General features: G+C 45.8%; 1 protein-coding gene across 1 annotated transcript; it reads right to left on the minus strand.

Annotated features, from left to right (window-relative positions):
* Positions 1–1,530: 1,530 nt before the first annotated feature.
* Positions 1,531–27,339, minus strand: adgra3 (adhesion G protein-coupled receptor A3). The gene is made up of 19 exons (XM_076112461.1): positions 26,338–27,339; positions 18,970–19,041; positions 14,540–14,611; positions 10,308–10,379; positions 10,143–10,214; positions 9,820–9,980; positions 8,959–9,172; positions 8,649–8,813; positions 8,121–8,322; positions 7,835–7,984; positions 7,171–7,329; positions 6,896–7,063; positions 6,536–6,743; positions 6,215–6,423; positions 5,970–6,094; positions 5,548–5,671; positions 4,803–4,948; positions 4,147–4,242; positions 1,531–3,403 (listed from the first exon to the last, which is right to left on the minus strand). The coding sequence occupies exons 1-19, from the start codon at positions 26,532–26,534 to the stop codon at positions 1,942–1,944; spliced, it is 4,074 nt and encodes a 1,357-aa protein (XP_075968576.1). The 5' UTR covers positions 26,535–27,339; the 3' UTR covers positions 1,531–1,941.
* Positions 27,340–27,486: the final 147 nt, after the last annotated feature.

Consider the following 27,486-nt stretch of genomic DNA (forward strand, 5'->3'; position numbering starts at 1 on the left):
GAGTATCCCCGTCATGTGAAGCACAACTGTCAGTTTCTGCTCAGCAATTATGCATTTGTCTTAAAACAATAAAGTTGAGCAGTATTGTGCGACTCTGCAAAACATTTGCAAAAGCCCTGACCTTAACACAACATGCATACTGATGTGACTTTGCCTCATTTGCAAATATTCAAAATAAAGAAACTTACCAACCGACCATAAATTCCCCAATTATCTTAGCAGACAGCTGCTTGACGCTGACAGCAATGATCACAAACCCTGGATGCTAATTAATGCTTTAATCTGTACGTCAGCCCTCGGAGGTTTTTGGGTGATTAGTGCACAGACAGGTAAAAAACATTTTGGTTCCCCTGGACGGCCAGAGCCACCGCATTACAATCAACACTGTCAGATGGCTTCATTTTCTAAAAAAAGTATCAATCTCCATTCCAGTGGCAAGTTTTCCACAACAGAGCCAGATGCTTTCCTCCAGGCGCCACGAGCAGCGATTGGAAAATGTAAACAACACATCACTTGTCTGACTCCGGTCGTCCCTGGGCCTCCTGGTGAGGAATTGAGCTCAGATATGCTCCACAGAGCGCACTAAGTGGAAACTGGCTGGAAGAGAGACTTCACGGAGGGATCATCACTTTATCTGAAAATAGACCGTTTATCAGAAGCTGATGCTTTGGGTGTTTGAATACGACTCTCTGATGTATTATGTCTGACCCTCAGACTTCTGACTGGGACTAAGAAAAGATCTGAATAACTCAATTTGTTTTATCTTAATTTATTATTGATTTCTGCCCAAGGCGTCCCTGTGATCTCGAAGCAGAGATACCGTCATTTGATTTGCCTCGATGAGCTTTTTTCCCCCCCCCCTCACAGCACAAACATCCTCCGATTGTCATTTCTGCCTCGCTGACGACCTATGATGAACTTTAGAACAGACGGCAACGCTACAGAACCGTGGCAATTATTTGGAGATCACTCTTTCATGCCTCGAGGGAATCAGCGAGGCTCCGACGAATCGAGGCGTAACTGCTCGCTACATTATTCAGAAGTCTTATTATAATTTGTCACATCCAAGATGGCTGGGCGATATATCTTTGCCTGAGTGAAATGTGTCTTTTATTATTATGCCATTAATGAAAAACGGGAGCTATTGGACATTCATACGACTCCATCTAATGCTCAGCAGTCAAATCATACGACATGCTCTCTGGCCAACAGCGACGTCAAGCTGTGAGCGGGACTCTAGTTCAGGCTGTGGAGGAGTCGGAGGATGGAAAAGGAGGAATACACTCTTCTCATTATTCTTTCTTCTCATGGCAGCTGCTCTGCGAGTCGGCTGTCAGTCTCAGCCCGGGCATCAAGTCAGCAGGAACCCAAGGTGTACAAGTGCACTCATCAAATCTGCCAGCAGGCAGGGAGAAAACACCTACAGAGCCCAAAGCCACCAGCTAGTTGCAATTAAAGCTGGGGAACCCGAGGCCAGCTGAAGGTCAGTGAAAACCCCAATTACCAGCTTGTCATACATAGTCAGCGAGAGTAACTCTTGGAAACAAAACCGCCATGGCTCACCTTTGCACTGGCTGCAGACCCAAGAGGAGATGGTCGGTGTTATCACAAGAATTAAAGCTTTCACAATTTGGTAAACAGAACTTTTGTTTTATTATTGTTGGGACAAACTAGAAACTGGGGGGGGGGCGGGGGAGTCCCAGGGTAAGGGTACGCATCGGGCCACAGCTCAGACCGTGCAGTACAGAACTCTGAAAAAGTTATAAAAATAGACCATTTACAATAAAAACATATTGACAAAGATAGTTCAGTGGCAGTAATGATTTGATTGTTCATAAAATAAATGTACAATCGAAAAACTAAAAAAAAAAAAAAAAGACACTTCACAGTTTAAAAAGGTGAGAGCACCTCACAATGCAGGCTGTGGGACGGAAACGCTCGCTACACAGTAGTTTCATGTTTCCACAAGCCAGTCTTTACACTGGCTGCACTCTCCGTGTTAATTAAAGGCACTGCATGTCCGTTTTCTTTAACTGTGCCACCGGTTTGAGTGACAAGGTTGAGCCCATAGGACTTGGGTTGGCTGTCTAGTTCTGTGCCGCTTGTCTGCTGTACAGGACCGGAGTCTTTACTTGAGCATGACCCAGCAGCGGTAGCCACGCACTCGGCCTCCTCAGTCACCACCGTCCCGTTCCCCAGGGTGCTGCCGCTGCCTCCTTTATCCGCGGCGCGGGGGCGGCGCGGCAGGCTCGCGCTGTCACTGCTGTCCTGCTGCAGCTGGCTCTGATGCCGCTCTCTGTAAGCCATGTATGCTGCCCGACGGCTATTGCGCGCCGCTATGTCGTAATGGTGGTGCCGCCTGTGGGGGGCGCTCTGCACGCTGCCCTGCACGCTGCCCTCCACGCTGGTGGGGACGTCGTAGGCGTACTCTCGCAGCACCGTTAGCCGACTCGCCCTGTGCGCCCGCGCTCTGTTTTTGTGGTGCCTGCTCGCGTGTCCGTTGGTGGCCGCCACCGGATTGTTGATGTTGTTCACCGGGCGGAACTGCACCTCGACTGGCGCTACGTGCATTTTGATTTCATTGTCTAGTGAATGTTCCGTCAGGCTGTTGTCCAAAACAGCTGCACCGTTGGCGGTCGCCGGCGCCGGGGCGGACTTGCACTGAGCTGCCTCCGCGTGCAGATTGGTCAGCTTGCTGCCGTGGGCGGAGTTGCGCATGCTCGGCGCGCTCTTATTTGTGTAAGAAGAGTCTGCGCTGCTCTGGCCGCACTTCGTTGACTCCCCATCCGCCTTGCTAGCTGATCCTGCTGTGGATGTCATCGCCACGCCTGGCTGAGGCAGAAGAGCATCCTCCTGTTCGGAGTAGGCTCGTCTCCCGGAGCAACAGGCCTGGGACCAATAGCGCTTCATGTCCTGCCTGTTGACAAAGTGATGCGCCACCATGAACGCGCCCAGTGCCAGTGCGGCCACCCCAAACAGGCAGGTGAAAGCTAAGTCATAGGGGTGGTCCTGGGATACAGCCATGGCCCCGAACACCCAGAGGGCCGCATACAGCCCCAACGCCCCCGCTGCACCCATCAGCTGGGCGGCGAAGGTGTGCTCGTTCTCCAGGGCCGACAGGGGCACAGGGTGGGGAGCGGACGCTACGGATGACGAAGCCTCGTGAGGCTGGAGCTGGAGAGTGAGGGGGTGGCAGGGGCTGCTGGGACCATCTGACCCGGCCTCCCCGTTGGCTGGAGCCAGATGCTGCTGCTCTTCGCTCGGCTCCTTGAGCTCATAACGGCGATCGGGGTGGCGGCGCAGCTGCAGCAGGATGCTGAGGAAGTACATGCAGTCCACGAAGATGATGAATCCCACTGGACCATAAAAAGCCCCGATACTGGGCTCCCATGACATCCAGCAACTAGGAGGAGGAAAGACAGACGGGACCAATCAAGCATTTCATTTACAGTAAGATAATAGATGTGGCTTTTAATATTCTTTAAGAGTCTTTTCCCTCCAATTACATCAAGATCATCTTTTAGCAATCATTTAAATTATATAGCATCTCCTAAAAAGGAAAATTGCCAACAGCGCTCATTAAAACAACATATCATCTTTATCGGTCACTGTCATTATTTACTTCAAACTTAAAATAACTCTTTGAAAACTTTTTGCGTCTCGTTTTTACAGTAACGGCCCCATTACGTTTAATAACGCAGGCTGTGGGTTCGTCTTGCTTGCAAGAAATTAATTAAACTCCAAAGACTTCAGACAGATACGGGTGCAGATTTCTCAATTAGTCGTCCACGTCGCACCATCTAAACATCTGCTACTGTTGAAGGGGGGCGCGGGGGAGCTCGCCGTAAACTGGCAGCAGTTGCTTGTTGCTTGGACGCGCATACCATTAATAGGCCCCCATAATCAGAACTTCAGGGAATAAACTTTTCCTACCCTCGTAAAAAATATCCATTATTTACTCAAGCAGCGCAGCTTGGCCGGTCGATAACTAAAGCCAACTCCTCCTGAGGACAGAATGTAAAATAGAAGCATCCAGGCCCAAGAGAGCTTTTAAAGGCTGTTATCCGCATAAATGGACAAAGCATTACCATGAGCTGCTACTCAGGGATGGAAACAGTAATTGCTTTCAATACAGGAACGGCTTACTATGGTGCATTGGTCCGGCTGCCGTAGTTTTTGATGTTAGCTGCTGCAGTGATCCCACAGACAATGATGGGTATCCCTCCGCCGATTAAGTAGAACCTTTCGGAGAAAGCACAGAGGGGTGGTTCTGCTTTAGTCTTTCTGTTTGTCGGATTGACAAGCAGGCATGAACTGCACAAAGAGGTCCAATGGTACACCGGGCCTCTACACTGACACCCTGTGGCAGTTTCACCAACAATCATGACCACTCATAACAAGAGAAGGCTCAATGACATACTCACCTCTTCTCTCTTTAGAAACGCACATCATGTAGACACACACACACAAACATGTACATGTTTCTAACTACATAAAAATAAGGGGTCACACATTACCTGATTATGTCAAAAACACCCTCCCCCCAAAAAACAAAACATTCCCCTTGGCAGTGTTTGGTTTTAAGAGCCACAGTAACGCATGCTTGGTAATCATAAAACCGCCTGCAGTTCACTGACATGTTACATGACGTCGGAGCAGCAAAGTCTAAGATACTCAAGGGTTAGCTAATGCTGCTATTTGGAGGTGCTAACGTGTGAAGTTGCCCTGTCAAGCTAAGAAAAACCCAAATCTATTACTTTTTGCCGCGCATCCGTTGCAATGCAGGAGTGCTGGTATTGTACCTGAGCATAGGCCGCGGTGGTGGTGGAGGTTCGTCCAGCTCTTCGTAGCGCTTGGCCTTGCGCGTCACCTGTTTGTAAATGTTGCGCGCAGTCACCCCCACCCACAGAGCCGTAGCCAGAGTGGAATAGTGCAGCAAGATGCCCACCTAGAAGAGATTGAATCATTATATGCATGACATTTGCTAAAGCAAAAAAAAAACAAAAAAAATGCAATCAATCCCCCTATGTCAGAATGATAGACTGCACCTGTTAAATTTCACCCCAAAAAAATATAAATGATGGAATGTAGGGCAGAAGAGTATTTTAAAAAGGCATGATGGCCCTGTAGCATTTCTTTTAATCGAGTATGTCTTCATCAGCCTGAGTTGAAAAATCACCTTGTGAGATATATCTTTATGCCAGAGGGGATTACATAAATAAACAAAAACTTCTGCCAAAAACTTTCATCCAGGTACTTTGTGCAATGAAAAATGAATAAGTAACGCGTCTCAGTACAACATCATGCATGATGGGAGGCGCAGGATGGCTTCCAGCCATGGAGACAATCTTTCTCTGCATCTTTTACTGTGTTTCCACACATCTTTTTTTTATGAGCGCTGTGAACTTAGCCAAAGGCAACATTTCCCAAGATGTTTTTTTCCTTGAAAACATCGGAAGCACTTGTTCATTTTTGACTTGCTGACTACATAAGTTTGGACAGAAGCACAGCGGGAGTGTTGGAGGAGTCCCGCTGGTGTATACTCACTGCTTGGCACACGCTTGCATATCGCGTTTGATTAATGCCGCCGACAAAGACTCCGCAGGTGAGGGAGATGTGGAAGCAGAGGTTGACCAGCATGTGCCAGAACTTGCGGCTCACACGGACAGACCTGAGGTCACAGAAACAACCGATCACAGAATTAGAAAAGGACAAACGTGTCGTGTGCAAGCATTTCTTACTTATGGATGGGACAGTTGTTTATGCTGACACAGATCTGAACGGTGACAGTTTTGTCTTTACCCCAACGGGGCTGAGCAAAAACTGACAATATTTGTGGGGATGATACATTTACAGCAACGTGAATATGATGGCCAAAGAAGGCGAAGAATAGAAAATGCATTTCTCCCGGGCAAACATAAATAAAAGCAAAAAGAATGAATTACAATCAATTAAAGCAAAACAATTACCTGTGGTGGTAGACGTAGCTGATAATAATGGTGAGCAGGCTGATAAGAAGTATGATAGTAGTGGTATAGATGACTGGGTGCAGGGGCTGGATGCTTGGAGAGAGGTACTCCACACTGCTGAGGTCCTGCATGACAGATGAGGTGAGAAATCCTCAGTTTTACGCAATATTGTAAAGAAAAAAGAAAAAAGCAATGCCCTAATTTGCCTATGTTATACAATGAACATAGGAAATAACCCGGCCTACCATCAGCAGACCATAGTTCCCCAGAGAGTTGCACGATATGGTGGTGAAGTTGTCGTGATGGCTCAGAATGCGGCAGCCGTCGCTTTGCCATCCTCCGTGGCCTCCCACCAGGCTGAAGTTCCAGCGGGCGGACACAGCATCTGAGCCGCGGGCAAACCGCCGCAGGGTGACGTTAACGGGCGTCCTCAGGACACGCAGGGACATGCCCTCTGATGGAAAAACACAAACACCTATTTGGTTCTTGCCGTGCTGTTAATTCTTGGTAGCATTATGTGTCAGCGTTTCTCCTCTCAACGGCTACGCTGAAACGTTATGTCTCACCTATCTTGGCCATGATGACCGGGGCGGCAACACTCCTCCTCTTCCCACCATCAGCCAGTTGGGAGGAGTTGCTGGTGGAGGGAAAAAACTTGCCATTGCGGAGGCCCAGAAGATGGAGCTTGTAGACCGTGTCCTCTGCCTGCCCGGGGAGCGCAGCATGGGTAAAGAGAGACTGAGGAAGCTGCAGGGAAGCCTCCACAATGGGGCTCTACAGGGACAAAAGACACAAGTATAAAATCTAACCATTTTACATTAGATATAATAGATATATTGTTTTGTTTATGTTCATCCCCCCCACACTAAAACCTCGTCCAAAACAACCTGCTGACGAATTGTAATTGTCTCCGGAAGGGGGCTGACCTTGTGAAGGATGCTGGAGAAGGAGCTGGTTGTGTTGCATTTGAAGGCGAGTTGGCGGTCCTGTCCGGGTGTGCGCTCAGGGCTGGACCTCTGGAACAACATGCAGGTCATGCCGTTCCAGTCGTTGGCTCTGACAATGTGAGCCTCCAGTGCTATGTTGGGGGACGTCTGGTAGGACAACAGGAATGGTGGAATTTTACTCGATTTACGCTAACCGTGCTAGCTATCGTCATTGTACTAAAAAAACAGGGCCCCATAGTGTTGACAGGACTAACCAGGGAGAAGACTTGTACTGTGGCCAGACGGTAAACAGCAATCCTCTGGAGGCAGGCGATGATGCGGGAGCAGGCCATGGCCTCACGCTGAGCCATCCAGAGCACCCTCTCGTCGGCCAGCATCAAGTTACTGGCCATGCTTATCATCACCTCACCCAGCTGCGTGACGAGAAAACATTTTGGACTTGAGTGAATGCCCGTGCAGATTCAACAGCTAGGAACACTTCTGTGCTTACTCCATGCAGCAGCACGACGGCTTATATTCGAAATGACTTGAATGGAAACAAGACGTGAACATGTTAAGCCACATCTTGTTTGCATCAAACAGCCAAACACATGCTTGACTATTGGAAACACATTTCAAGCACGGTGTCGCCAAGCAGAACTTTTAATATGCTTTAAAAGTATAGTGCTCCTTGCCTACAGCAGTTACAACATGCCAGGAGCTCCTTTCCTTTGAAAACTTTTTTTCTGTTTGTTGGCCTACAGCTGTGCTGAAAGTCGTGACAAGACATCTTTTCTCATTAAACAACATGGCGACAAACAGCTGTTGAGCATTAATCTAGTTGTCCTTGAACGAGGTAAAACACCAAATGCATTCCTCGCACTGAACATGAGCTCGTAACAAGTTCACAGACAGGAGAGCGGCTTCTGTCGTACTTACGTCTTTAAACTTCTCAACAAACACGCCGAACTTCTCAATCATCTCGGCCACGAAGATGATGTCCATCTTGTCTGAGAAGTTGGCAGCATCGATCGTGCACACCAACAGGCGCCCAGCCCTGGCCACCACATTGCTCTCATTCAGAGGCATCTAGCAGAAAGATGCACAGAGAACAATTAGTCTGGATCTGGCTTGAAACGGTCCAAGCAGAGAGGGACCGGCAGAAGAAGAGGAACTCGGTGAAAGAGCTTACAGCGATTACAGAAGTGAAATCTCAGATACACACCTGGTTAATGACGTAGAGAAACCGCGTGACATCGTTCTGGAACTGGCAGCGGGAGTAGTAGTCCTCCGTCCACAGCCCCTTGCGATCGCAGTAGCGCCACGCCCGCTGCTCTTCGGCCGAGCCGCCCGAGTAGATGCCGGCGCTCGACGGCAGTCTGTTGCAGGGGAGGTAGGCTCTGATCCCTGCCAGGGTGCGCGGCCACCTGGAAGAAGCCCAATAAAACACAGTCCTGCTGTTTCCACACGCTACATCCTTAATTTTCTTCTTGCTCTGAATAACCTCAACAGCAACAGAGTCATTTAATGATTGTGGCTAAAGCCTCGAAGTAATTCACATGCTTGACCACAAGAGGGGGCCACATGACAGCATGCTGTACATGTAACAGCTTCAAATATAACTGGTTCAAAGTTGTGTATTCACTTTGTGAGAGTGGATCTGTGTATTTATGGATGGATGTACTCGGTGCTCAAGGCGACGAGTATAAGTGAGAAGTTCTGCGTCTGCTTATGCGTTACTGTGTGCACTCACTTGAACTCTCCCTTGTTGTTGGAGACGCGTTCAGGAGCACAGTACTCAGCGGAACTCTCCAACACAACAATGTGGACGGTCCTGGTGGTGTTGCCCCTGCTTGTCCTGACCCGGCACTCCCAGTTCCCGGTGAAACCAGGCTGGATGTTTGAGATGGTCAAGGCGCTGATGGGGAAACATGGAGGAGAAATTCCAGAAAATGAACAAAACAATGTCAATGAAATAATAAGCGATTTGTTTTCTTCATAATGCCAATGAATACAGACGGTACGTTCTCCACCTTCGGATTGCATAAACATGAATGCCGTACCTAGCAATGAGCGAGCAGTTCTGCACCATGTGCTTTTCGATGAAGATGCCCTGGGCGGCGTCGGACTTGACCATGCGGCCGTTCTGGTACCACAGCACCTGCATGTCCTCGACCACGAAGGAAGCCTGACACTGGAACGGCAGGCTGTCCCCCTGGAAGACGACCTGACGCTGGGACGGAGTCAGCTGGAATGAGGGCAGCTCGAGTGGAGCATCTGGGGAGACCAGACACATGTTTAGAAGGAGATTCGGGTTTCACCTCTCACGGAAAAATATCTCTTACTTGATTCATATTTGTCACAAAAAAGTTTTTTTTTTTTTTATTCCATTGTCTCTGAACATAACGCCTTTTTGTTTTACTCTCTGCACTTTCTGGACACACGGGGAAACTACAACGGCGCCTTGAATTCTGGGTGCTTTGTCATTCACGTCAGGCCACGGCTCCTGCTAGATCTGTGCCATGTATTTCATAATCCCTCACTGTGATGAGTGCCAAACTGATAAGACATGAGCAAGTACAAACAAAGGCAGCACTGGCCTGGGCAGCCCCTTTCCTTATCTCCCGTGTCATTGCACAAGCCCCTGTTCTCCAAACACCAGCAGCCTCGCTGATACCAAAAAAAAGAAACATTAAAGAGACTGTGCGCCGTTTTGACACGACAATCTGTGCCACAATTCAACATGACTTATTTCAACCTTTCAAGATGTCTGGGACTGGACAAATGACGCATCAGAACGTGTCAACGAAACAACAAACGACTCCGTTTCAGAGTGTTAAAACTATTATTTTGGGGCGACATTGTTTCGCTGTGTCAAATCTATGGACGTAATGTGTGCTTTTTTCCAGGTTTGTGTCCCCTACCACAGGTGATGAGCTCCAGCTTGATGGAGGTAATGAGCTGGCCCTGGAGAGACTGGGGGAAGGAGCACTTGGTGTTCTTGACCGCGATGTTCTTCTCTTTGATCCAATGCAGCAGCCACAGGAGGTTGCAGTCACACAGCAGGTAAGGCGTCTGAAACTCCCTGTGGGTGTATAGAAACACACGTTTTATGACTTCTACGCCACTTGTTAAAAAAAAAAAAAAAAATGGCAGTCATTTTCATTGGAGACATTCAGACGTCAATCACACATTGATGCTTGCATCTTATTTCAGGACAAAGTAACATTGCTCTCATCATACTTACAAAGACTTCAGAGACACCAAGCTGTCAAAGATCCCCTGGGCCAAAGAAGAGAACATGTTCCCTGAAAGGTTTCTGGAGAAGAAGAAGACACTGATCATGTATCTTAGTCTATTACATAAATGCTTGTTTCAGCACACCATTCATATATTTATTAAACAGACTTACAGTCTGATCAGACTGGTGAGGCCCTTGAAGATGTCCACGTTGAGGCAGCCGATGCTGTTGTTGGACAAGTCCCTGTGGTACAGAGAAAGAATAGTTTCTTGTTTATTTCTTCCAGGGTTCAGAAACAACCCAACATGGCAGCTATTAGCCAGCTGCATTAGGGCTGGTATGTTTTCCAACAACATAAGGAACAAAAATGTGATTGTATTACGTGAAAAAAAATGATACACGGGGAATTGCTGACGTTGCGGAGATAAAGCGTACCAGGGTTTAAAAAAAAAGAAGGAAAAAAAAAAAAGCTACGTTTAACAGACGGGTTGAGGCAAAGAGCCCAAAAATTCAGCTGACAGGACTACAATGTTCAAGGTGATTTGAGATAGTGTGTCCGTGTGGGCCTCCAGGGAGAACCTACACATCAAAGGCAGGGTAACACTCTGGGAGACGATTAATCGCCTGTGATTTACGTCAAAAAAATGTCAAAAGTGTGTGTTATTTCCTCTGGATGTGACCTGACATGATGTCTCTGGCAAACATCCGATGGAAGTGTCTGATGCCTTTCAGAGGGAATCAAAGGCGACTCCGCGGCCGAACACGGAAAAGACTGATCCTGCCACTGTGCATTACACTCAACGTGCAAACATTTAGAAGTGGCTGCAAAGACGAAATGTTCACTGGAGGCTCCAGGTTAACTTTAGCACACCATCCTCCGATACGCTGCTTCCCCACCTGTGGTTTGGGACCCCACAAACCCCAAAATTAGGTTACTATTTATCATAAAAGTTTTTTTTTTGGAGAAATAAGGTAAACACATTTGAACCATTGTTGACAAAAGAATGTTAGTGCAGCTTTTAATTGGCTGAAAGCGAAACCTAATGAGCTTAAGTTGTCACACATGGCTATTATCCAACAATCATGCTCTTTAACTTCCCAGAGAGAGAACCACAGCCATAGTGACTCAAAGACTCAGACTCTCAGCACCTTTCCACAATAGCTGTAACACATATTCTTCTGCGAATGATCCAATCATGGAAAAGTGCCAAGTGAAGAAACAAGAGCCTGGGAGAATAGACGGATCATTAGCTCGACCCACCAGCTAAACTGTGTCCTGGGGTGCTCCAGGAATATGCCATACTGACACAAAATGATACCTGGAAAACGTCTGTCAGGCACACGCTAACATCCGAACATTTATGTAATTATTGGTGTTGGTCCTTAAGGTACCAGCTGGGGAATTTACTGTGTGAGGTTATTAGTTCCACTTGGAAGAGAAGAAAAAGCCGCCTATAGCAGGGCGTGCCAATTTGTGCGAGCGCTGTGTGTCGGGGGAAGGATAACACAGCCGACGGAGGGAGGAGGCTCTCCGCTAGCTAAAGGCGTACTTTCATCTCACCTCCCATCCTAGAGTTACAGCCACCTCAAGGGCCTTAAGACAAGATGGCGAATACCGTTATTACTTTAACTCACTTTTACTGTGTTCAAGAATCGTGAGAACTAACATAACTCACGCACATCAGGGATTTTTTTCTTGTCTGGCTACACACGACTCACGTCTCTATTCTCCATCTGTTTTTACTCGTCGACTGGTATTCATTACCAAACGCCATCAGCCTCGGGCATGTGGCACATTAACAGCACGGAGGATTGTTTCAGTGCGCGGCTCGAGTTGTTGTGAATGATACGAGGAGCAGTAGTAAAAAAATAGCCCGATGTGATTAGGCTCGAGCGGGGACTGTTCAGCTGTCGGTGGAATGCACAGTCTGGAGGACCGAGGCCGGATGAGTCCATAGGGTTTGAGTGTTGAGGCTATTTGAATACATTTGAAGGAAGTGAAGTAAGGGATACACTTTTCTTTCCTACTGACGGTTAAAATGACTATTAATAAATTCAACCTCACATTAGGAAAACCCTGAGATGCAAAAGTGACAGCTGACATTTCTTTCATGTATCCACTTTAGTTAGCATGTGCCGTGTTGAACACGGAGTCAAGGACAGAGAGAAGTTGGATTTATGGTCGAGGCGAAGGGTTAACGAGAGTCACGCCGCAGAAACACATCCAGGTTTTGATTTATAGTTCAGTGTTTGATTTCTCCTGGTAATGCACCACTGCAACATCGCATCATGCTCCGATTATATTCCCCACGGTGACCGTGTTGACGTTCTTTCGCCGACTTACTAAATATGAGACTATTCCAGGGAGGTCACACGGTTTCATTCACCGTGACAATGTGCGAGAGTTGTGGTGAGCAGAACATTCACAGTGGAGAGCACTTTGCTAGATGTGTGCCACTGAAAAGGAGGAGAAATCTGAGCCTTTTTCCCCATAACTTGTTTCAAGATGTCTTCACTTTCAGAAATCTCTAGCAGTCCATGCTGACCAATCACAGTTCGTGTGGTTCCAATGTGGTATATCCACAGTTACATTTTTGACTAGTTCATCTGCAGCGTAGCCCCTGGAGCAGCGCATGGCACAACTGCGACTAAACTAACTACAACTACCGTTTGAGCGTTTTCAAAAAGACTAACGTGTTTGATGTGTGGAACCCCACAATTATCTAAACTTCCGCAGCCTTCTTTTTAAAAGCCCACGTCACCGCTTTGTGACAAAACACACGCGATGAATGGGCCCATTCAAAAGGCGTGTCTTGAAAACGAGAAGATATCTAATTAGGTAATCCTGAGGGGGGAAGGTAGACACACAGATCAAAGGCTGCTAATCAAAGCTACGGATGAAGAGAAAGGTGGAGAAGCATGTGCCAAAGGTATGTCGAATAAATGTATATAAAAAATCTATTTGCATGTACTTCTTGCTGCCAATTAACTCCACTCCCATTTTACAAAACTAGGGAATAAATAGAGTGGATGTGTAGCGGTGGACGCCAACCTTTGATGTCGGGCTTCTGTGTTTACATTCCCAGGGTCCAGCACTACCTCATCCTCTCCTCATCTTCCCCTTTCTGTGCTCCCTCCCTTTCACAGTCGAGTGAGTGACAACCACCCTTTGAAATTAACCGAGGCGGGCGGCGGGGGTCAATTAAACTCTGCTACCCTCGGGCAAAAAACAAAACTGTACTCCTGGAACAAACATCCATGTGAGGTTGCAGATCACTCCGTGGTATGACAGGGAAAGTCTTTATGAAAAGCTTGTGTGTGGGGGGGCTGAAGACTTCAGTCTTCAGAAGACACATAGGCACGCATGAATCCATCTGAGTGTAGAATGAATATGCAGTGAGGATGAGGGGGGGTGGGGTGATGAGGCCGGGTCTGAGCCAAGGAGCTGACTGCCTTCCTGTCTCGCTCTTATTGCTCCCCAGCAGCAGCCAAGCTCAAGTTTGTGTTGGCAGCGGCTGGTTACTGTCGGATGAATTCCAAGTCATGCTGTGTTCTTGCGTGCTCTCTCATGTACACACACACACACACACACAAAGAGAAACACACAACTAAACACTTTCGTACACAGCTTCTGACCTCCCACACACACACACACACACCTCATATCCCAGATGTATTCGTTGCATATCAAAATAATCGTCGCATGACATTCATAGACACCACGCACACGTTTATTTAGCCTCCTCCCCCCCCCCCCTCTAATGTGTGAAAGTATTTAAGGCATCATGCTGTCTGCAGTGGTCTCTGGCAGTGGGCCAGAGAAAACAAGGCAGTAGAAATAGACCGCTGCTTGACCACGCCCCCTTATGGACACTGGACACACACTAGACCTGCCAGAACATGCACAACCCATTGCATAGCTGCAAAATAGCAGCTGCTTCAAACACAATATGGTATTGTGTCATTGCTGAGAGCAGTCTCTGACTAAATGCTGTTGAATAAACACTTGCACATACAGCCTGCACGGCCCCGAAACCCCATGGATCCGCAACATATTCATGAAAACACAACAGTTCTGCCAATTTGAAAATACCAAAAGAAAAACGGCTTTAACCACATTTCAAAATGTCAAATAATCACAAGAGGACACATCGAACAAGCGGCTTCTCTTCACTTAAAATATTCACAAGCCACTGTTCTCACATGGCAAATAATTAAAGCAAGTGCTTCAAACTGCCTTTCAAAACAAAAAAAGCTGGGATTTAGATCTTCTGGGTGCAATAATAACAGAAGACCTCAGTGTAGTCCCAGAGGGTCTAAGTGTGTGAATGTAGAGTGCACACATACTTGCAGAAACCACATGAAAGAGACCGTGAGGCTGCGGAAGCTCCACCACTACTTACAGTTTTTTGAGCGCTGGCAATCCGAGGAAAGCGCCTGGTTCAATATGACTGATCGGGTTACTCCGCAGGTCCCTGTGGAGGGGGGGGGGAAGGAGAATTTTCATGAGCAATGTTAACTGCAACAAAATAGTAGAGCTGCAACGATTAGTCGATCATCAAACGACAGAAAAATAATCTGCAGCTGCTATCGGATGTGACTCATGCTAACTATATATCTAAGCATTTTATTGACTTTCTTATAGGTACGAGTTATGAACTTTTAGCAGACCGTGGTTCCGTATTCTGCAGACTAATCGTTAAATCTTCTAATTACATAGCACCGCTGGACTTTTGAAACGAACATTTCATGCAAGCATCAACATGGCAAGTAAAAGATAACACGGTTTGAATACACACAGTGGAGCATATCTATACATGGGTTTCTTTTTCTATCCAACTGGAGCACCCCGACTTCCACCAACCTCACCCACTGATCTTTAATGCACAGCCATTGTCATTGAAAACCTGACTCTCAAAGGTGCTCTGTGGCTCTCCCCCCCCCACACTCCCACACTCATCCTCCCTCCCCAGAGGTTCAAAGGCTTGCGGTCACAGAATTCCTGCGGTGCTCACCTGCACTGGCACTGCCTAGTCACTCATTACAGTGGAGGTTCAGGAGGCTTTCTTGTCGCCAACTGAACCCACACAAAGGGCCTCTGGGTAACTCTGCCCGTTTGATGTGGGAGAGCTGTCATCTGAAGGTGGGTAGGTAGCCATAGATAAGTCAGAGACAGAAACCTATCGCGTGATAAAGCTTTTGATGTGAGCTAGCAGAGATTGCTTCTCCGTGCATGGGTGTTGAGAGAAAAATGAGAAAGCAGGACAAAGAAATAATCTAAAGACAGCCTTTCAAGAGCTTCATGGCCAGTAAGGGCCAGTTCTAGGACTTTTAGGATGTGTGAACACACGCTGAGTCTATTAATTTGAAGCCAATTTACTTTTATGTAAACGTTGTTTAGAGTTGCAGTAGTTACAGTTGAAGGAAAGCAGGACACAAACAGCCATCCTCTCAAAGTTCAGAATGCCAACTAACGGATGAGTCACTGGTCACATGTGCTAGTTACAAAATGAGGTTGAACCAGATAACAGAGACACTATCAATACTGTTGATATTCTGACATATAGGTGTTTACGTACATCAAACATGAGAATTACACTTACTGTAGTGAAAAGTTTGAATGTAAAAACAAAAGTTGTTTTAAAAGTTCCAATAATAAGGAGGATATCTAAATACAGTTTCATTCTAGAGGACAGAGTCACTGAATGATATCTGCAGGTGGTCTCCACAGTTCAGCCATCAGTCACACTGTGGAAACCTGCTACATTGCCCGCAGTAACCACTACGACTAATGACAAAAAAATAACTCTTTTCCATTACTTATGGACAAACCAGTCCATACTTAACGATCCATAACTGCACTTCAGAATCCAAAGACCGCTGACCACACATGACCTGGCACCTTTTTCATACGTCTGCAGAGAAAAATACCAGCTTTTCTTGTCAGTTCTTGCTGACAAGAAAACTTGAAAAGCTTGTTCTTTGCTTTCATCATCTTTTTCTAGCGGAGGCTTATGTGTGTGTGTGTATATACATATATATATATATATATATATATATGGCTGGTTCCTGGCATGACGCTAACATTCCCTCCGAGGAGAGAGCAACTGGTGTGTGTTAAACAAGCCAACAGTTGCATGGAATGATGGATGGCTCCCAGTTAATAGATAATTAATAAGAACTACAGAACCCATTAAAAATATTTCCCTCCCTACAGTGCAAACTCTCTGCACAAATCCAGCTTCTAGCGAGACGATGTAACTTCTGAAAGAAGAACTTACCAACTTTTGGTGTCTAATATTAGCAAAACTTGAGCGGATACGGCTGTTACTCATGTTACTTAGGGCAGTGCTCTTATTTTATTACGCCTCTCTACTTGTGCTACTGTCACATTTTAGCATTTACCGTCATCCTATAATTGTCATAGTTACATAGGTTCACTTTAAAGCAAGGCTGTCGAGGGTGCGTCTTATTGCGTGTGACTTGGTGAAAGCAGTATTGCAATATCCATTTCAAACTAACTTTATGTTTATGTCTTACTTGCTTACTTCCACAGGCATTGTTCCATTCATGAATAGAGAACTAATTCTCCAGAAAACACTGCACACTGGAGCGGTTATCCCTGCTCTGTATTCCACAATAAGCATTCCTCCACAGCAGCGGATTTAGCAAGGAATTAGCATGTGAGGGTCGCCTAGCTTGGCTCCTATTTCTATGAGGAGTGTGATAATGGGGATTCTGTGTGGCTTATTTCCAAGCAGGGGCACCTTTGGCCCCCGACAAAACACAGCGGTCTCCACAGTTACTTTGCAATTTCATGCAGAGTGCCGGATAGGCGTAATCAATTCTCTACCCCTCTCTGGCGCTCACAGCCAGCTGCTGTCTCAGGCTTCACGACTGCATACGGGCAGAGTCCAAATGAGGGAGAGTTTCTTTGTGGACTTAAAAAAAAAAAAAAAAAAAGGAAAGAAAAGTCAGGAGGAAGGAGGGGTGGAAGGCAAGACGGAGAGCCTCGGCTCTTTCAAACAGACTGGAGAGCTTGGGGAGAAAAAGGGGGCGTGTGATAAAAAGGTAGGAGGGAGGGCAGAGGGACATTTGAGAGAGGGAGAGGCTCCAGCATTCAGAGTGCGTTTGAAAATCGTACTGGTGACACCTCTGGTCTCGGCTTGGCTTCATTACAATGACAAAAGCATGCAAGCCATCTAGCGACCTCGCTTCGCTGGTTGAGGGTGGACAGGAGTGGGGTGGGGGGTCTCAGAGCAACAATGGGAGCCGCTTTCGGAGGTAAACCGGCCTGTGGATTGGTGCAAAGACAGGAAGGACAGAGTTTTACAACCAAATTGACAGGCCGTTCACAGACAAAGCACATAAGTGCCTTAAGGGCTCACTATGCCGAGAAAGATCAAAGTTTTCTTTTTCACATTTAGCACACAGCCTCGTGTTTATCCTCTCGACCTGAGCTCTTAAAACTAATATTTGACCCAATTCAGGAGCGAACGGGGAGTTATCCTGCAAATCTATAAACAATCTAGGGATGATAATGTACAAACTTTTACTTTGGAAGTACAGCTGTGAGGGGTATCGGCAGGTTCCATGACAAAGAAACTTGTAGACTCAAATGCAGTATTATACATATGTGTATAATTCTGCATGCCAGCTCTGCATGATGTGTTAAAAATAGATTTGTCTAGCAAGTATGGCCAAGAAACAGGAAGCACGCGAATCATAAAATGAATGGTCATCCAATTAAATCAGATGATTAGAACCAAAATCTTATTTCTGAATTGATACCACACGGCTAAATGGTTCTGGCCTCATATACCTTCTATAATTTCGGGACTTTTTAACCAGACCAATAAGACTGACGGGGGGGGGGAAACGTGCCCTTAGAATTCCATGTCAGTGCAGTCATGTGTTATTGTAGCCTTGGGTAAAAGCACGGCCATTAAAGGTCTGGTTATTTTATCTGCATGAAGCCATTCCAGAGTGATAAATCACCCATGGCCCATATGTGCGGGCCCAGAGCCATTTTCTTAAAATCTCCGAAGGAAGAAAACACGGGTAATGACATTCCAATCTCCGAAGTCAGAGTCACGTGGTGTGGACGACATCTCTCCGTTGTTCAAGCAATCTCAGAGACTATCCACGGCTATACCAACAAATGCCTTCACCTTCTAGAACTCATTTCCGTCTCCTCTCCCCTGGGTAAGCAATGAGGTGCCTATACGTTACTACTCTAGAAAAAGTGGGCCCCATCCCAAGAATAACCAAGCAGCTGTATGTTGAGCGTATGTCGCCAGGCAGACAACAGCCAACCCTTGGGGCTCGAACTATAATTAGCTTTTTCTAGTGCCATCTCCAGTCTTCCACCATTGACTGATAATCCTGACTGGCTAAGTGCTGTGCGGGTGCCTTCTCATTTTCTATGACCGGTATGTTCCCCCAAGGTCAACATGTGTTTTACAAACCTACTCCACAAGCCCAGGCTTCATTTGTGGAGTGATGTATGGCTGCTGCTAATGCACTTGTGGATATAATGTGAAATATTGTGACGGTATTTCACAACAAAAGCCCCACCATTGTGAAGTCCATTGGTGATTTTTCATGGATACATGCAGCCTTGATGTCTTAAATATCCCTTTTTAAAGCTGAGAGTATTCAATGTTTTGGAGTGTGAATCTTAATGCACACATTTCAATTGCTGAGGAAAGCTTTTCTTTGAAAGTGCACTGGAAACAACAACAGAGAAAAGTTCAGACATGGCTGTAAGCAAAGATGCATTCATGCCAATGCAAATCACTGGCAGAATACGGAAAATAATAATAATACTTACAATTTTTCAAGTGTAGATAATCCAATGAAGGACCCATTTCTGAGTTCTTGAATCTTATTGTTGTTCAAAATTCTGTGGGGAGAAGAATTGAATAAACTCAATGAAACAGAAAAGAATACAACTATTGAAATGTAATGTGCATCAAATGAATAAAGTCCCCAAAATATTACCTATTAATTCCTGTTGTTTGAATATAAAAACCCTTTTGGTGACAGCTTATGTGTTTCATATCACACTAAATCTAATTTAATGAATTTAAAGCCTGCCACAGTACCCAAAATATCAGCTGGGAATGTTTGTTATAATCTGATCTGTAGCAGCAAATGCCCTTTTTACACATTGATTCTGCAATACTGTCGTAAAGGAAAGCCTCCATTTACTTTTTAAAGCTGAACCAATCAACAGCGGCAAAATGCTGCCCCAGTTGTGATTCTGTATAGCATTCTGGCATTACGGTAGCAAAAGAGGCGTCTACAGAAAACTTATACTTACAGCTAACACCTGATTAAATGCAATGCAATATGCAGATAATCATAGCAGCAGACTGAGGTATGTCTTACATATACCTTCAATACAAGCAACAAGTACACAACCTGGTACAGAAGAAAATTTGTCATAGATTCTAACTTTATCACCACAAAAATAAAAGCGAGCTTGAAAAACGTCCCAGTGTGTTCTTGATTGCTTCCTCCTCGGGTAATAAACCAGATGTTATTATCCACTTTATTCCCCCGTTCACGGCACAAGCTGATTCACTGCATACCTAACGACAAAGTAAAGCTCCACTTTCTGTGCCTAAGTCCCAGAGAGTTCCAGACTTTCTCCCCAAACTACTCCCAAAAGATCTGGAGGAATCAATAGCACTGTTAAGTCCCAGCACCAAACCCGAGCAGGGAATTGTGGTTAGCATATGTTTCTGGCCAGCTGGGGGGGGTGACATACATGCCAGTTGCACCCACAATCCTGGGGCCAGATTGGAGTCATTATAGGGTGTTGAGGGGTTGTTTTATTACAGGGTTGGACAGTGGAGGCTCGTTGTAGATTTGCTGCTTGGCTCCGTGCCGCTCAGAGAGAGTGCTCACACACAAATGATTCCCGTGTTTCACAGGCTTCTGAATGCTGAAATGGCAGATGTTAAAACATGGTGATATACAAGGCTGCAAATTATATATCACCGCCTGCGTACACATGATCTGATGATGTAGGCAGAGACGCTGGGCCTCCAGAGATTGTGGTCACAAAAGTCTCATTTATATTGCAGAATAGTTAGCGTGCCAATGGGATGCATTTACCACGAGGCCTGTGTGAATTAAGGAATGCCCCACTCAATCCACATAATATAGAGAGCACAAAAACACCTTACACAACACAGAACTTGCAGTTAAGCTCATAATGTTTGGCTGACAATGTTGGCAACTGATGCCCCAGAATTTAAGATAGTGACTCATTCAGTTGGGGGCCAATTAGCAGTCGAGCCAATTTGAATTGCTGTAGGCCAATATCACAAATGTGCCTTTACAATCTGTACGTATCCTTTGACCCTTGAAGACCAGGATCTGGAAAATGTCGAGTAACGTCCAGGTGCCACCAAACAGATCGGACCTGAGCCACACAACCTCTTTTGCACCATATCAGTCATCTTTAGTTCGGGCCTGACAATTTCATATGGCATTCTAAGCCAATTTACAGAGGAACAAAGAGGGCAGAAAAACTGATGTATTTTGTAAACGTGGCGACACGAAAGCATGGCCAATCATGCCGACATTTACCAAACAGGAAGTCTATAAGAAAACATGTGGAGTGGTCACAAGTAGACCCTCAACCACATTGACGTTAAGTTATTTGAGGTCACACGCAGCACAAGCGGGCCTTTTTTCTTCCCGGAAAGTTGTATAATTAGGTTTACAGAATAGATTATGAATCTTAAACAGCATGTCTGGGAATGATTCTAGTCTGGCTGCATAAATACACAATTCTAGCCTTGTGACTCTACGGGCCGTCAAAATAAACTGTGAGGAATTGTCTTCCTGAGAGTCATAAGCCCTTTACTTGCCCTCTTTCCATCCTTCCAATCTTTGCATGCCTTTCGCTCCTTCAGTAGCCCCGTCCCTCTCCCTTACTCATGACACGAGTGTGACCTCGGTGCGTTGGAAACTGCTGTGGCTGCAAAATTGAGTCTTCTTTACACTTGCCTTGGTGAGAAAGACATAGCACTGCTGACAAGCAATATACATGATATAGCAAAGCCTCAAATTTGTATGGAGAGCCATTTAACCACCAACATCTCCAGCGCCCTCAGGACGTCTGCAACTAGACCGTCTGCTTCCTTACAGTCTGTCTCTGGACGTCGGCCCGAGGTCTCCAGACTGAAAAACGGTCTATGGAATGTCTTCAGGCTAGGCCTCGAACGATGGAGGAGGGGAACCTCTCTTATCTTGATGCACAGATAAGACTTGCTTGAGCTCAAGCCAGGAACAAGCTACAGGGGGATCTTACCAGATCTCACATCCTGTCTCTCCTGATACCGATGCTATAAATCTCAACTACATTTATGGAAAACACAAATTTCTCCTCTCTATCAGAGAGTAACTAAACGCATTGGCCCCGATTTCATCTTGCCTTTAAAATGAGTAAATAGGACAACGGTAGTCCTAATTTCACTTGAGGAAATACTCCTCCGAAAACACACGCCTCTGGCTGGAGGCACATTATCCAGAGGAGGACTGAAAATGGCCAGCCACTACACACTCCCCTTCAGGCACATGGCGTCTTAAGGACAGAGCCAACTGGTGCTCTCTCAACACTTCCTTTATGCTCAGGAGGATTGTAGACAAAGAACTCCCGAGAGCGGAGAGCTGTAACCCTTCAACAGGTTTTCAAATAAGTTTCAAGCTGCAGTTGAGCTCATAAAACCCCTTCTGGAGTGACTTCCCCCTGAATATAGTGGATGGAAAAGTGGGCCTCAGTTCAGGTGGAAAGGGGAACTGGTCCAATGGCTGGGGTGCTACGACTTGCCAAGGTAATTATTGCGGTTAACCAGCACTTTCTTGTTCCACGAATGATCCAAAGCATCTGCAGTACTTGGATTTACTTTGAGAATAGGAACCAAAGAGTAGAAAAGACTGCAATGAGGATTATTTTTGTAAATCGCACTTAACATTAAGTCCTTGTGTTGGTGCAAGGTAAAAAAAAAGGGGTTGTACAAGCTGTTGTTGCAGCCTTATTCTTGTAAAGCAAACTTAAGGCCTTGCAATATCCTCTTTCAACACCCAACAGGCCCGGCCACTCCAGCAAGGTATTCACCTTACAGCTCTATGGCTCGATGGAAAAAAACTGATCCATATGCAAACACCAGGATGAAAGCAGGTGAGCAGTAGAGTTAACTAGACAGAAGGCCTCGCACAGCCTTGCCTCATATCTACGCACTAAACTGAGCTGTTTGTCTGGGATTAAATGAGACTTGGAGCAACCTGGCAAAGTCAAACCTCAACAGGTCTGTGAAATGAAAAGGCTGCGAACTGACTAAATGCGCAGCTGTCGGTGCCTCGCCTTCTGGATTTTGCTAACAAACACTGCAGAACTACTATGAAAAACACAGGAACACTCCTTTAGACCAATGGCTTGCCTGCAAAGCAACAAAAACAAAATCCTCTGAAGACTCGGATGACAGCAGGCACCTGTGTTGTAGTTACACAAACACAAAGTGAACAAACACATGAGATGATTGACATATGGACTGATGGCGCATTCCAAAGTCACGTGTCTGTACTTACCATGAGATGTTTTAAAGATCTGACACCCAAAGGGAAACTTCTCCACAAGTGTAGTGAAGTCTCAAGGAAACCAGATGAGAATGTAACCCTAACTGCCAGTTTGCTCTGCTGTGAAACAAGACCGTTTACTGCACTCCAATGAGTCCTCAAACTGTGGGTTCTTTTTCCTGCAGCGAGGGAGGAAATCCCTGCTTTCTTCCCGACATTAATCCTGCGCTTCTCTGTAGAGGCCCAAAAACCAGGTGCGCTTATTTGCACTGTCCAACCCAGGTGCTCCTCTGAAAAGCATCCTGATTACACTAAACAAGACCTGGAAAGAAATATGAGCTGGGTGAGCACAGAAAGACGAAATACAGACAGGGATATCGAGGCTGAAACTACAACATTAGACAGACAGAAATAAACAACGCTCATGAACACGCCCATGGAGACTACTCACGCAGCCTGATTTATCTTTCCGTGCGAGGCCAAGGTGGAATTCGTGCCCTCGTATTTTAGCCGAGGCCTACACTGACATGGGAGGACAGGCCAGCTGTAAACACATTCGTGTCATTTCCTCTCGGATTACTTCGGCATGCGGTAACATTTCGAGAGCACAAACGCGGGGAATGCATCACAGCATTCAGAGCAGAGTAACTACATGCACCCCACCTCAGAGTAAAACTAGTACCAGCAATCATTTAAAGTCTGGGAAAATAAAAGCTACTTAACTGTGGCGAGAAAAAAAAAAGGACGAGGTAACGTAAGTCACATCATGTGAGAGTATCTGGGCTACGTTTTCTGGCGTGGAGTCAAAACAATCCTCCCAGTGGTTCAATAAAGCCTGCAGAGTAGTTGAGGGATTTCTCAAAGAAATCTGCTTTGTGTTCCGAATCACTTTTTTATGTTCTCTTTTTTTTAAGCCCGATCAAAATTGCTATTCAGGAGGATCCAGACTTCCGAAGAGAAAAACAGGAAATCTTAAGTACAAAGGAGAGGGGGGGGGGGGGCAGTATGATGAATGGAACAGGTCTCTAATCACACCTGGCTTATACTGTCGTTTCTAGCAAGGCCTTTAATTAACTCACTACATCAAAACATCCGTATAACAAGGGAACTATGTGGCCACCATCGCATTAGAGAAATAACTTCATCCTAAACCTGAGTAACTGATTGGTCAACTGTGACAGTTTGGTGTAGTAAGAGTAGTAAAAACTAGTAGTTACAATTACAAACACACTGTTTAAGTTAAAGTTCTTAGACCCTTAAAATCCAGGTCTTTCATATTCAGAGAACATGGCCACGGAAACCCAAAAGGACTCGATGAAAAGTGTCGACATCGCTTTAAAAAAGCCAAAGAAACAATAAGATGCTACTTCCTTGAAAGCTAACAAAATCGACGGTCTGTCTTTGAATGTCTTGAAACTAAACCAATCATAAAAAAGTCACTGTCACGTGAGTCGCAACAGAATCTAGTGACAACAGCGATAATTCTATTCACTCATACTAGATAGGTAAGAAAAGCTAAACGGGCTGGGCTCTGCTTTGGCTTAACAAGGAGAAATAATGGCCGGTAATAGTCTTCAAGCCTGAGAAAGGTCTCTCCTGGCAGCTGAGACCTCTTCAGTTCGTTGCAGTCCAGACCAGCTGCGTCTCGGCCACGGTCAACCCCGCCACGAGACAGTGGGGGGAGTCGTAAAACAGGACCACCAGACTTACTGAGAGGGCACGCCGATTTTACAGGTCGTAAATTAACACCCAGAAACGATGCAGTCAACATAAATGGCTGTTTCATTGCCACTCATGTCTCCGGGGAATTGTGAACAGAGCCCCTCTTGAAGAAGGCAGTGCTGTTGTTTTCCTACAATGGATGACAACAAATGTCTACAAATACAAAAGCCGAGACTGGGAGGTGTTCCTGGAAGTGGCACCGCTTTGAAGGCAATCTACCACATTGCAGTGCTTGAGATCAATGCTAAATCCAGAGGAGCCTGGCACTTGCTTGAGCCAGGGAATTGAACATTTTGTTTATATCTATGTTAATATAGTTGACATCTGCGATTTCAGAGTCAGCTCAACAGGTGTTGAGGCAAATGTGGAAGTGCGTTATGATGCAGTCCTAGTGAGACACCGATACTGTTAGGGAGAGACGAGTAAATCGTTTTTAAAAGGATAGTCTAGTGTTAAAGAGAGGCATTTAGCCTGTTTTACTGACAGGTCTCTCTTTAACTCTCGGTTGAGTAGCTGCCAGGTGTGCAGCTCCACCCAGGCCTAACCACACTGGCCTAATTAGTTTTTTTTTGGCTCCAGCAACTAATAAAATGACTGCAAACATAAACCCTCTGCGCTCAACAATGCCAACCCTACAGAAACATGTCACAGACAACATGCTTATGTATTTCTACAATTTCCCCAATCCCATGCTACAATTGTGTCATTTTGACAATAAATAATGACTTGGGGGTTACCGAGCTCAAGCAAGTCTCTGCAATTGTCGTTCGAAACGGTCCTGAAATCACTACAAACCAGTGTGCAGGCTATGGAAAGCAGAATGTAACAATGTATACCGTTGGAAAGTGCTTCAAAGTAACGTACTGGTGGTAAACAGGTTAAAACTTGCAAACTCACTCAACTTTACCAGCCAATCCTATCCCTTTATTTCCTTCCCTAAAGTCTATTATTTGCTTTCTACTCCTGCTCCCTGCCCTGGTATTCTCAGATTTCCCCCCATCGCTCACCACCACCACAAAGCAAGTGCACTGGAAGCACAGCTTTGGATTTCGGTTTTTTTTTTGCTAGTTTTTTGTGTGTGTGTCAGTTGTTCTGTTCCGCCAAGCACTCTCCAACAAGCCCAAAACCACTTTGTTAAATTAAATCCGGCATGGTTTGAAAATCAGTCAGCATAGTAGGATTTCATGAATCGACGAGGTCATGAAATCCACTTGTGCTCAGTCCGTTGTCCATATGTGTGTGACCTTAACATTGGTGGTTGATTACCAATCAAGGACCAACCCAAAACTCTATATAATGACTGTATGTTCAAGTGCACTTCTTGACATCTTTTAAAAAGCAGACATGTCTCGTCCATAACAAAGCACCACACAAACTAGACCCCAGCAGAGTTTAGATCTTTAACAAGTAGAGAAAGAAAACACACCAGAAGGATTAACTAACTCACCAGCTAATGAGCTCTTAGCTCTATTAAAATGCCTTGGAGGTTTGGCCTGATAAGTGACTTGTGTGAGCACTGATTTAGAAGCCAAAATTCCTTCTTGTGTGAATCACTACTGGAGGACAGACGGTTACTATTACATAGGGTTTACATTTACACCATTAGCCTCCAGTATGCAGCCGTAAAAGACTGGTCTGTGGCTGACAACAAGAGGACTTGTCGAGTGATCTTGTTTAATTGTAAACTATATATAAACTGGATGAAGTAAGTCACAGATATATTAAGGTAATGCTAAAGTATGACTTTTTGTAAACTCTGTAGTTTTAACAGTATAAACACATGTCAAGTCCCTGCAGTGACATCAAACAGAGTATTTAGAAGCTGACACAAGGAATATGTAAGTTATGTGTGTTGTATTAGGGATACAATCTCCTGTATACTCACAGCGTGACTGTCCTGTTGGGGAAGGAGTCCGGGGGTAACACCTGATGGAGCTCCATGTTGCTGCACACCACTTTCCTGTCGGGGGGCAGGCTTTTCCCAACGCTTTTCGGGCGCTCATCATATGATTTGCAATCAAATGACACCGCCGAACCGCCGAGCAGCACGAGCACAAACAACTGCAGCAGATCCAGCCTCATTTTCACACGCGACCAGAAAACCACTGCGGCATCGGCGAAAAATGGGGGAAATAATGTTTTGATACTGAAACGGGGAGACAGTGAGCGGCCTCGTTATGAAAAGGACCGCGTTAAAGACAAAAATGAAACCTTTGCCGGTGTGTTTGGCTCAAGCGAGCCCTCCTCCTCCATTTCTCTTCGGGCTTTTCCCGTTGCTCGGCGGTGTTCAGTCCGACAGAGGTGTCCTCCTTTGTTTGCCAAACCACTCATTCATAATTCCCTTTCCATCCCAGCGTGCTGTTCCGTTTCCTGCAACTCCACGAATCCGCAGTTTTCCAAATGCTGGGTGTGCTCGCTGGTTATTAAATAACTTGTCCGGTTGTTGAGAGGTTTTTCTTTGTTGTCCAGAGCGTGGGTCCAGCTCAGTGGTGTCTTGTCCACGGGGAGGCGGCTGCAGTAGTCCCAGGTTATCCGCACTAACTTTGGGGAACACGCCCAGGCTTTTTCCCCCTTTTTTTTATACCCCCGCTTTAATTGCTAATTACATAAATATCTCAACAACAACAACAACGGGTAAACTTTCCCCTTCTTTTCCAGGGAGCGACAGGAAATTACTCCCAAAGAAAACACTCACGAGCGCTACAACAACACTCCTCAGCTCACTCCTGTGCTGCTAATGCTCGGGAAACAAAGTCAAAGTTCTACATCGCAGAAAAAAGTATCACTTAAGCGGCTTGTTGCGTCTGTTTTTCTAGTTCCACTGAGTTTATGAAAAAGTATTCAACGCCAGTTCTCTGTCCATTGAGAAGTCCTCCTCCCATGGCTCTGCCCCGGGCTCCACGCCACTGTCAAGTCCCTCGGCATTCAAACTGTATCCGGTCCGCTTTTCAGAATAAAACGCTCAGCAGAGGCTGATCAGTTGAGTATGTAGGGTTTACCTCTCAAGCTTCAGCAGTGGAAAGCGACTTTACTC

Source organism: Anarhichas minor, unplaced genomic scaffold, assembly GCF_050575085.1.
Source record: "Anarhichas minor isolate MPS153535 unplaced genomic scaffold, ASM5057508v1 ptg000049l, whole genome shotgun sequence".
Taxonomy (NCBI): Eukaryota; Metazoa; Chordata; class Actinopteri; order Perciformes; family Anarhichadidae; genus Anarhichas; species Anarhichas minor.

Coding starts and splice junctions, on each gene's coding strand:
- adgra3 (XM_076112461.1), bottom strand. CDS start 26,534: ATGAGGCTGGATCTGCTGCAGTTGTTTGTGCTCGTGCTGCTCGGCGGT. Junction 10,215..10,307: donor CTCACCAGTCTGATCAGACT/GTAAGTCTGTTT, acceptor CTTCTTCTCCAG/AAACCTTTCAGGGAACATGT. Junction 7,985..8,120: donor TTCTCTACGTCATTAACCAG/GTGTGTATCTGA, acceptor TCTTTCTGCTAG/ATGCCTCTGAATGAGAGCAA.